The 11,904-nt window shown below is 41.7% G+C and overlaps 1 protein-coding gene across 2 annotated transcripts in view; it reads left to right on the forward strand.

The window, feature by feature from the left end:
- CRAMP1 (cramped chromatin regulator homolog 1) overlaps positions 1-5,016 on the forward strand; it is a 135,300-nt gene extending 130,284 nt beyond the window's left edge. For both annotated transcript variants that reach the window (XM_038419742.2, XM_038419743.2), the window contains one exon: positions 279-5,016. In XM_038419742.2, the coding sequence (XP_038275670.1) occupies positions 279-443 (165 nt within the window). In that variant the 3' untranslated portion in view covers positions 444-5,016. The remainder of the gene's footprint in view (positions 1-278) is intronic.
- Positions 5,017-11,904: the final 6,888 nt, after the last annotated feature.

Here is an 11,904-nt window from a genome sequence, read left to right on the forward strand (position 1 = left end):
CAATCTGAAATTTTTTGTGAAGTGGACACTTGTCAGCTAAAATTGGACTGAGGCTACTAATTCATTTCAGAGAGGCCACTGAAGAGCCAGCAGTTAACTGTTGAGCTGGGCTGCATTGGAACAGATGAATTGGAGGTGAAAATCTTACATTTTCCTATGTGGCCCTGATCTCAGCTTGTATTATCTGGTCCCTTAGCAGTCACAGGCAAGCGTTACTCTTTTTAACCCAAATGAATGAGACAAACCTCTGCTGACCTTTTTTCCTATCCATCTTCTAGGTGGTGGATTCCCAGCTGGCTTGCATGATGAATGAGAACAGCATAGATTACATATCTCGTTTCAACGATCTTGCCCAGGAGCTGTCAATACCTGAGCCAACCCGTAGGGAAATCCTCTTTGATGGAGGAGGAGGCGGCCCTCCCACTGGTGACCTCTCGCAGTGAGCATAAGAGACTAGAAGGCTGGTGAAGACTGTTCAGCTTAGTGGAATTTATTGTACTGGATCTGAGAGGCAAACTGAGGATATACAACTGAAGTCCAAATGCCGTTGACCGGTCCACGCCTTTCTAGAAGAGCAGCGTTGTCTTTAGCGTTCTGAAGAAGTATCTGCAAGTCCTAGAATGTGCAATATGCTGGGAAAAATGTAACGGGGAACATTATTACAGGGAGTGATGTGTCTGCATCAATGATCTAAGATGGTAATAAATAAGTTTGAGGTGGTCCTGGACTTGTACTTTTGGCATGGCCTAGGCAAGAAGCTTGGACAAGAGTATGACTAGAAACTTCTTCAACTTGAATCTTTTTTTGTATGGTGATAGACATACCATGATTTGGGATCCACATTGAAATTGAGGGGTGGAGAGAGAGGGAAATGCTTTTTCTATTCATATCTTGAATCATACTGCTTGGCAAGATTGTTGAATCAGTCAAACTGAAGTTTCTTGCACTCTCCTGAAAGGCACAGTTACTCTGCAATGCTTGTGCTGCCATTTTATAAAACATTCTGTTTCTTTGGCTACACCTTGTATATTGAACATTCCAGTTGGGCAGATGCCTGCATTCTTGTTTTGGGGAGGATGTAGGCTCCCCTACATATTCAGTGGATCCCTGCGGATTTTTCTTGTTTTTTAAATCCTACCCTACATCACAGCCACCATCCTTCTGACTGAATCTACTTGCTCCTTTTAGTAGGTTGACACAGGATTCTTCATCGCATTGGACAGTGCAATGGGAGTTAGTTTCCCTGGAAGATGGTTATTTTCCAGGAGAGGAAACACTGCAGAAAGGGGTCTTCCTGGAATCGCTCTTAAAGCTTTGTCTTAATAGGTTTTGTTAGGAAACCTGTATATCACCATCTTTCTCCACATATATGCCAGATCCAGCATCTCATTGGGGATTCTTATGGGAGAGGAGATAGAAAAGAATAATGTTCATATAAAGATATAAATAATATTTTTAAACTAAGTTAGATTTCAGCAATGTTATGTCTTTCAAATGAGGAGGCGAGGTGTCAAGTCTCATTTTAATCTGATCTCTCCACCCTGTCCTGCCCTACCTAGATGATCTGTCGTACTTCAGGGCATCATTTTTCATTGTAGTCCCTCCCTGGCATGATGGGTCCAGAGGTTCCCAGCTAAGCTGTTGTGCATTTCTATGGTATAGTGTTTTAATGCCTGAAAGACCCAAGTTCTGATATCAGTAGGTCCAAAGGAGTTCTGGTAACGTTACTTCCTTTACAGATGGTTTTCCTTTTGCTTCTAACAGCTCAGGATACATCCTTCTCCTATTTCTTTTCCCATCAGTCTTGAAAAGGATACTTTTACTGTGCCTGTTTTTAAAGCATTTATCTGCAGCCTCCAGTAAAAAGATTCCCCTTGACTATTTTAAGTAGCTCTGAAGCTCTCCCAGGAGCTAGTCCTGTAAAAACTTCAAACTTTTATATACATAGCTGTTTGCTAATTAATAAAACATAAACCCCTCTATCCTTAAGGCCATTACCAGGGCTTCATTTTCTCAACTTGCGCTATGCTTTGGATTTAGTTCTACCTACTCCTACAAAGCATTTGACTGGGTGTCGTATTAAAATGTTGCCCACAAAGCACTGATTGGGCATATGATGTTCCCCATCACTTTACCCCCACCCAGTTAGACATTTTTGATATTGGTTGGTATGTTCTTTGCTTTGTGCTTCTCTAGCTTTAAGAGAGAATTTAACCAGTTTTCTGATATTCATACTCTGTGACCAAGAGTATGAATTTATTTACCTCCTTCCCTAAGACTTGGAGGCCACTCCTTTGATTCATGCTGTAGGATGCCTTGTGTCTGGTTGCTTCGTTCTTCTCTTGGATGTGGGAAACACCTGCCCAGTTAGATACAGCGTTCATACAATTGGGTATTCCCAGCAGGGACTCAGACCTGCATCACGAGCAAGCAGTGGGTCAGCACACTAAGAGGGGGAGATTTCATACTAATAAGCTAACTCCCTGCTTTGGCTATAGATCACCTGGGGTCTTTCCTCTCAGAACATGCAGTCTAAAATCCTATCTCAGCAGGGTCTTATGCAGTCTTAGAACACAAGCACGTTTAAAATTGCCAGCCAGATCTACACTTAGTCATGTATATTTGTTTCTGAAGGATTCAAACTTGGTAGAAATTAGGATTTCCATTAATCCCAAGAATCCCACTGTCTGAATCTTTCCAGTGATTGTTGTAGTTCAGATGTCTTTTAGTCCAGTCTTTCTCAAAGCAGCATCTCCAGGTTTTGGCTACCCATATTAGTAATGCCATCTGTATTCTCCAGAAATACTTCTGCTAACTAACAGAGGCTTCCTAGTATAGATGTGTCTGTGGATTACCAAAACATAAAGACATTTAGCACATGTAGAAGGAGGAGACTTGACAAGTTTTAGTCAAGTGCAACAAATCTGAACCTTCAGTTGGTTTTTATGTCTTAAATTTTGAGAAGCTAGCCTTATGCTGGCAAGTATATTTGGTTACTTCAACCTTCCCCCACCCCCCAAAATAGATATTGATAATAGGACGGATGTCACATTGATCTTGTGAGCACTCTTCCCATAAGTGGGTCTAGATTATGCCAGCCCTGTTGCAAGTGAAGGGCATGACATTTCAGCAGAATCTACTTATGAGTCTGTCGCCAGAATGCAGGGAGCTGTCTACAGCCCATATGCCTTGCCACAGGAAAAAGATTGTTACAGGATGAATCTCAATGTAGTCGATATTTGCAATGGCCCATGAGGCCAGCAGATTTTAATATCCTGGACTTCTCAAGGCAGATCAGGAGCACTAGGTGGGGAGGCAAATATGGTGAATAGGCAGAGCAACCTTTCAGCACCCAGAAATTTTATGGTAAAAATGTGCTTAGCATCTGCTTTTAAAAAATTCTTCTTATAACATATATATTTAACATATATTTGAACATCCTCTCCTCTCCCCATGGTCTCCATGGCCCCTTCCTTCCCTCCCCTCTTCCTGATATTTGCAGTGCACACAGAATACTCTCACCTACTATATCTGTTCTCTGATTCAGGAATGTTATGATACCCTGCACATTGCATCGTAATAGCAAAACCCAAGCAAAACAAAGTTTCTTGGCATCAGGGAAAATCTTAAAACAAACTTGGATCATAATGATAAATTCATATCAATAGAGAACTTACCATCTTCGTGAAGTTGCTTGTACACACACCTTAGGAGGTACCTTTCTCTAGGAATTGGTGCATCTCCAGCAGATGCCCCATTGTATTCTGGACTTCAAGAGACTGTACCTAGGGCTGCCATGAGGAAAGCTAACATCTTGTTTAAAGTAGAAAAATAAAATTTGAATTATGCTATTTCAGCTCCTCCAACATGACTAAGTAACCAGAACTACTTTGGTAACCATTTCAGCTTTTCCTGAACAGATGTTCAACTATGTTGCTAGTCAGCTGTAGGCAGGATTGTTCCAGGGGAGTAAAATCTTCATATCTTCATGAGGCACTGTGAGGAGGCTGGGAGCGGGGAATGGACATTGACAACCTGGCCTCCACTTCTGATGTAAGTTCCTGTAAAGCTTGTGCTCTGACTTAGAGTTTAGAGTTATTTTCTTAACCTCAGTTGTTTGGCAAGCCTGTGAGCGTACATGGAATGATGTAACTGGTTTCTTTGTATCCCCTAAAGTGGGATGTTGGAAACATGAAACTTGTCATTGTAGTTTGGTTATAAAGCAATATTATCTCCTAAAGAATATATCTGCCTTTTTTTGTACCTGTGCGCTTAGTGATAGGCCAGCTACCAGGGCATCAGATTCTGCTCAGCCAAATAATTCATTCTGTCCTTCATCACTAAATCTACCAAGTATAGGAATTTTAATTGTTTTTTAAAATGGCATTGTGTAACTTTTTCCTTCGCATCCTTCTTATTTATATTTCTATATTGAATTAAATAGCTTGGATCAAACAAAGCTCATCTATTGACTACCAATCCCGCAGTGTAAATTACTGTTGCATTTTTTTTTTTTACACTCAAAAGTCAGATGCATTTGTAAGGAAAGTATTGCACTTTTTTAACCTTTTCAAATCTTTAAATCTCCTGAGTTCACAGTGATTTATACATGTTAAATAAGTGAAACCTTGGCAAGCACTACGGCAATAAGTTATCATTAGTTACTGAAACATGATAACTGGCTTTAGAGCTTTTGGTTTGGCAGCAAAATTTATTGCTGTTTCTTTTAATAATAGTTAAGCCATATCATCTAAGGTTTTTGGCTTGTATGAGATGTGAATTTGTTTTATAGATTATAAATATACATATATAGTGTATGTATAAAGCAGAATGCCTGTCCTTACTGATTTTTTTGTACCATATTGTAAATTATATTATTTATTCTTTACCAATTTTGGAAAAAATTTTGGTTATTTAATATAATATACAAAAGCTGTTAAACTTCCTCTGTTTAAATTTCCAATTCAACTTGTAAAGTTTTTATTGTGCATAAATACATACTAATACTTGGTCTAACTGATGTTCAGTTGTTTGTTACATGTGCAGTTTCTGCCTTGCAGTCTCTCATTAAGTTTTGGGTTTCAACCAGTATTTACTTAGTAGTGACTGGTGATGCTCCCATTGGAAACAATGCAATTGAGATTTGTCCTCAAAATTTTAATTCTTGAGGTGAAGTCCTGGCTCCATTGAAGTGAGTGACAAAATTCCCATTGATTACAGTGGAGCCAAATTTTCACCCCTTATTTCTAGAAGATATGGGTGAGAGAACCACCTTAAGATATTTCTGTATCTCGCAACTCTCCTCCCCACTCCTATCTGTCTTAGCAACATAAGTCCTCTACTGTGTTCTGTGGACAACTAGAGGCCTCAAGCAGCTGTCTAGTTACATGATACTGCCTCTTTTTCCACCTGCTCTACATCACACTAAAGACAGTTGAATGTTACCTTCATAATATTACTTTTCCCACATATAAGCAATTGTTGTAGTTGCCTCAAGGTGTTAAGCAAACCTGGATGAATGAGAGGGGAGGTGGAATGTTCAGGTCGGAATGGGGGTAGGTCAAATGTCTGAGTCACTAAGGGTTTGTCTAGATAGAGGAATTTAGGTAAATTAATCCAGATTAAATAAAATTGTAAATCTAAAACACATTCATTCAGTCACATTAACACTTGTGTGGGCACTCATTTGGAATTAAAATGGCCTTAATTTGGTTTATCTTAATTCTCAGGAATAAAGTTAAACTAAATTAAAGGCATTTTAATGCCAAGTGGGTGCCCATATAGGGTCTTAATGTGGTTTAATATGCTTTAAATTCACATTTATGGTTAATTTGGATTAATTTTCCTGCATGTCTCAGTGTAAAAGTACCTTAAACTATGTTCCATTCTACAAAAAACTACAAAGTTCCATTCAGACTCCCTATAAAGACATTTCTTGTTGCTCTTAATCCTTGCCACCCTATGTTCTTAATGTCATACCTGCAGTTACTCAGTTTCACAATGCGGAGCCATGTAATTGAGGTATTATTTTGTTTTATACCATCTGAACAAAAATTCCCAAAGCTCCAGATTTTATTTTTTGGGGGAAGGGTGAAAGAGAATATAAATAAAAGCTAAAATTTTTATATTTTTCCTTTTTTAATGCTTCCTTTTCTTCCAAAGAGGCAAACGCCCCTCCACCAGGTATTGCAGAGAAAGAAGAGAAGAGGACAGCTAACTTGATGGTGGGGCTGCATAAAGCACCAAGCCTGTGTAGTAACTGCACTGGTACCTGAATTCTATTTAACAATGTGGAAAAATAACAAAAGCCTAGGCAGTGCTCAGGTAGATGAGGACGAGGAAGATCTTCCATTAAAGCAACCCACTGGTACAAGCTTCCACCATTTTAGCAACAAAATTGTCTGTGACTTATTGCATGGATACAATTACATTCTGAGGTAGTTTTTCATATGAAACAAGGTTCCTTGTGATATAGTTACTCTCCTGCCTACTCTGTCAAATGTTCTTTACAAAAGCAGTGATGGGACTGCACTTCTAAGCCTGAGAATTTAATGGCCAGATAATAACCTAGTCTAAACTACAGCTGAAGCAATTCTAGGTATGCCTTTTGTGTGTGCATTTAGGGCGGGTGGGTAGGGAGGATCTTCCAGTGGATGTGACCCTGACTTTTTTTGTGGGGAGGGGGCATCCTTACGAACCTATTCTTTACAGAAACTCTATCTTAGAGTTGCCCTCTGCTGTTTCAGTTCATTTTTTTTTTAACTGACAAGTGAAAGTGGAAGGTGTCATGTCACACTCCATATGTTTTATGAAAATATGCTTAGGAGTGTAAATATGTAACTGGAATATGCTTTATGCAAAAGGTCTCCTGTAAGGTATCATTACAAAGCTTATAATCTACTGAGTGTGTTCATCCTATTTGTATGAATGTATTATTCTTGTATCTGAAGCTAGAAATATGAAGTATTACTCTGAAGTCCTATTGTAACTATGCAAAGTGTGGTCCATTAATGGTGGCTTGGAATCTTGGTGGCTCCCATTAACTAGAACAATTGGTTGTAAATGGCTGTGTTTACTTGTAAGCCTTCCTGTATATTCGTGGGTGCCAGCCAGTGAGTAATAGTCTCACAAACATGTGAACATGTCACATGATACTGGAATCCATCTTAAACCTGGGGCTTTTCCATTTAGAAGGAAGGGTGGGAACTGAGAGAGAGAGAGAGAGAGAGAGAGAGGATTCTGGCCTTGTGCCAAAGATCAAAAAGGAGGTGGAACAGAACAAATGGGGCTGCCAATCATGAGAAATCCCCTAGTTACCACCTGAGCTGGAACTAACAAGAACTGTACCGGGGAAAGGATTGGGCCCAGAATAAGGAGGAGTCTAGTCTGTGTAAGAAGCTTATTGGAACATCTCTGAGGGTGAGATTTACCTATATTCAGTTTCTTAAATGTATTAGGCTTAGACTTGCGTGTGTTTGTTTTATTTTGCTTGGTTACTTACTTTGTCTGTTATTACTTGAAACCACTTAAATCCTACTTTTTATAATTAATAAAATCACTTTTTTGTTTATTCATAATACCTGGGGGAGCAAACAGTTGTGCATATCTCTGTATCAGTGTTATAGAGAGTGGACAATTTATGAATTTACCCTGTATAAGCTGTATACAGAGTAAAATGAATTTATTTGGGGTTTGGATCCCATTGGGAGCTGGGTGCTGGAGATAGGTTATTTGCTGAGCAGTTTTTGGTTAAAGTCTGCAGCTTTAGGGGCGTGAACCAGACTTGGGTATGTGTTGCAGCAGGCTAGCATGTTTGGCGCAACAAGGCAGGGATCTGGAGTCCCAAGATGACAATGGAAAACTGGTTCAGAGCTAATTCCAGCATTTCAGGTGACAGCCTCCAGGGGGTCTCTGTGACCGAACACGTCATAGTCGTGGCATAGTCTAACAGGATCTGTGCACAGCTGATTGCTTTGAGACACTGGTAGTGATTTTAAGTGAGTTTTGAGTGTGGTGGCTGGAGAACAGACAAAGGGATTACCGGTTTGTTATTTTCTGTTGTGCTTATTTCCCTCACCTGAAATAATCAAAGAAAGCAGGAAAATGACTACCAGTGAGGCAGCTACAAAACTAGAGCTGGCCAGACTGGAAGAAGAAGAGAAGGCAGAAGACCATGAGTTTCAGATGAGGCTCAAAGAAGCAGAAGCAGCTAGGGAGGAAGCTGCTTACAAAAGAGCCATGGAGTTAAAAGATAAAGCGCTTGAAGCCCAGAGTCTAGCACAGCAAGATGCTCAAGAGGAGAAGGAAAGAGAGAGGAGCTAGCCCTGGAATTAAAAGACAGAGAAATACAGGCCCAAATTGAGACCCAGAAGCATGAACTGGCTGTAATGGAGTGGAAGAAACAAAACCTTTCAGCAGCTGACTCCACTTCCCCAAAAATCCACAAATGGGAATGATTATGCCTGCAGTATGATGAATCTAGTGATATTGCCAAATATTTCATCACCTTTGAGAGACTGCACTCTCCATGAGATTCCTGAAGATCAAAAGATGACCACTTCGGTGGCAAAATTGACTGGGAGAGCTCTGGACATACTCAATAAGATGCCTATTTATGATGCTTCAAACTATGGTAAATTTAAGGAACTGGTTTTGAAACCATTTCAGATTACACCTGAAACCTACAGGGTTAAATTCAGGACTCTTAAGAGGGGATCTGGATTAAGTAATGTGGCCTATGTAAATGAAGGACCTAGTTTAGACCTGACAAACTAGCTCAGTGGTTTGAGCATTGGCCTGCTAACCCCAGGGTTGTGAGTTCAATTCTTGAGGGGGCTATTTCAGGATCTGGGGCAAAAATTGGGGATTGTTCCTGCTTTGAGCAGGGGGTTGGACTAGATGACCTCCTGAGGTCCCTTCCAACCCTGATATTCTATGATTCTATGAATTGAGAGATTTGTTAGACAAGTAGGTGAGAGTAAAAGGCATTACAAGGTTTGAAAAAATGTGAGATTTAATTACTCAGGAACAGTATTTGTGGGACAAAAAGGTGTATGCAGTGGGGGAATTGGCTGGATTTGCAGACTCTTACGAGCAGTCACAAGCTGCAATTAAACATAAACCACTGGCAGAGGCGTAGAGGGTTGATAGAAAGTAGAATCACCATTTTACCCCTCGCTACAAGGAGGCTGGGCGTTCACCTCCCTATTTCCCTATTACTCGTCCCAAGTCTCCTGTACAAGCAGAGGAGCCCAAAAGGTGCTATCATTGTAAGTCCACTGAGTACCTGAGGAATAAATGTCCTTGACTGAGTGGGAACAGGTAACTCATGAAGCTGCTGTTTCTCAGAGCAAAGGGGTATCCCAGGCTACTGCCTCTTTCCACACAGGATTTGTAAAGGTTGCTTCTACACAACCAAGCAGTGAGCATATGCATTCTGTTAAACTTAATCGCAAAGTGCTCCAAGACTTAAGGGACACTGGTGCAGCGATTTCTGTGGTCAGGAGAGACCTGATCCGGAAAAATGGCAGAATTATAATTGGTGGGAGGTTACAAAGTCCTTGCACCTTTAGCTAAGGTACACATGGAACTGGTGATTTGGAAGCTGAACTGACTGTTGCAGCAGTGGCACATAATTTTGCACTGTTTCTACTGGGGAATTATTTTTTTGATGTGGCAGAATCTGTTCCAGGGTTTATCAGCAAGAAGTAATCTTGTCCTGAAAGCCCCAGAGGGGAGGGTAAAGTCACAAATGCTGCTGGGGAAATAGGAGAGTGTCTCTTTAATTCTTCGGTAGCAGCAGGGATGGTTGTAACCGGTTCCTGTAGCCCCAGGGCTCAAGGCAAGTCCCAGCGGAAAGAGCTGGATAAAGCCAGCTCCTGTCCTGTGATCATCTTCCAGGGGGAGGGTGATGTTCCACTTTGTAACAGGGAGGCCTTCCCAGCTGCTGATTGCCAGGAAGTTGCAGGTCAGCAGGGGATGGGGCTGCCCTGGGGTGCACAGAAATGTGTATCCCGGAGATGGAGGTTGGGGTCCTGACGACTGCTGCAGTGGGAAGAGACCCCAAGGGCTCAGAAGCTGGAAGCAAGCCCAACCTGAGTGAAAAGGAGAGGGATTTTGCTGGCTAGTGAAGGGTCTGTCATAGCTGGTAAATCTGAGCCCACAGCTGGATCAGGGACACCTTCCCTTTTGGGGTATACAGGAGTGTCTGCCCCCAAGGGGAGCCCAGAGAGGAAAGTCCAGATGGAAGGAGGGTCTGCCCACCTTTTTATAGAAAGGCCTTTCCCCAGGAGAAGGGTGAAGGATCTGCATCTAAAATGCCAGACCTCTCACCTATGGATCAGGTTTTGAGGGAAGACTGGGGGTCAGATCTCCTGGATGGGAGAGTCCACCCAGCTGACCTGTTGGCAACAAAGAGTGGGGTGGACATGTGAACATGTCACATGATACTGGAATCCATCTTAAACATGGTGCTTTTTCATTTAGAAGGAAGGGTGGGAATCCAGATAGAGACAAAGGATTCCCGCCTTGTGCTAAAGATCTAAAAGGGGGTGGAACAGAACAAATGGGGCTGCCAGTCATGAGAAATCTCCTAGTTACCACATGAGCTGGAACTAACAAGAACTGTACAGGGGAAAGGATTGGGGCCAGACTATGAAGGAGTCTAGTCTGTGAAAGAAGCTTATTGGAACATCTCTGAGGGTAATATTTACCTGTATTCAGTTTCTTAAATGTATTAGGCTTAGACTTGCATGTGTTTGTTTTATTTTGCTTGATAACTTACTTTGTTCTGTCTGTTATTACTTGAAACCACTTAAATCCTACTCTTTATAATTAATAAAATCAATTTTGTTTGTTCATTAATCCAGAGTAAGTGATTGCTCCCCCAAGTATTAAACAGCTGTGCATATCTCTGTTTCAATGTTATAGAGGGTGGACAATTTATGAGTTTACCCTGTATAAGCTTTATGCAGAGTAAAATGGATTTATTTGGGGTTTGGATCCTATTGGGTGTCTGGGTGCTGGAGATGGGTGACTTGCTGAGCAGTTTTTGGTTAAAGTCTGCAGCTTTGGGGGCATGGACCAGACCTGGGTCTGTGTTGTAGCAGACTTGTGTGTCTGGCTCAACAAGGCAGGGTTCTGGAGTCTGAAGCTGGCTGTAGAAAACTGGCTCGGAGGTAATTCCAGCTCCTCCAGTGACCGCCTCAAGGGGGTCTCTGTGACCTAACCTGTCACAGAAGGAAGATCCTATGTTTTGCAGGAAGGCCTCTTCTATGTAAGGACCAGTTGGTGAAAATTAGCCACTATGCTACCCACATCTTTTTAAGCACAAATTTGCTTGGTGTCTCTCTCTCTTACGCATAGCTAGGGCGTGCGTAAGGGGATCTAATATACATCACTAAAGGCATCACGTCTGAATTTGGTCTTAAGACGTCTGGTTTTTTGTACTATTTGGGGATCAGAGGAAAGGGAATCCACTTTGCACTCAGCATGTATATGAACTAGACCAGGGTGGTCAAACTATGGACCAGATCTGGACCACCAGTTGTTTTAATCTGTCTCCCAAAATTGCACTGGGCAGCGGGTCTGGAGCTTGCCCTGCTCCAGCACTCCAGCTGGGGAGCAGGGTCAGGGGCCACTCCATGTGGCTCCTGGAAGCAGCAGCATGACCCCACTCTGGCTCCTATTCATAGGGGCAGGCAAGGGCTCCGCTCTGCATGCTGCTCCCACCCCAAGTGCTGCCCCTGCAGCTCCTATTGACATGTTTTTACTTATTATGGTCAATACTAAAGAGAAGACGCAAGGTAAGAGGGGAGTAAGTCATGAATATTCTTCCATACCTGTTCAAAGACAATGGAGCTGCATAGCTTCACTGAGGGCATAATTTAGCCTGCCAAATCTTTT

The sequence above is a fragment of the Dermochelys coriacea genome, chromosome 10, assembly GCF_009764565.3.
Source record: "Dermochelys coriacea isolate rDerCor1 chromosome 10, rDerCor1.pri.v4, whole genome shotgun sequence".
NCBI classification, from domain to species: domain Eukaryota; kingdom Metazoa; phylum Chordata; order Testudines; family Dermochelyidae; genus Dermochelys; species Dermochelys coriacea.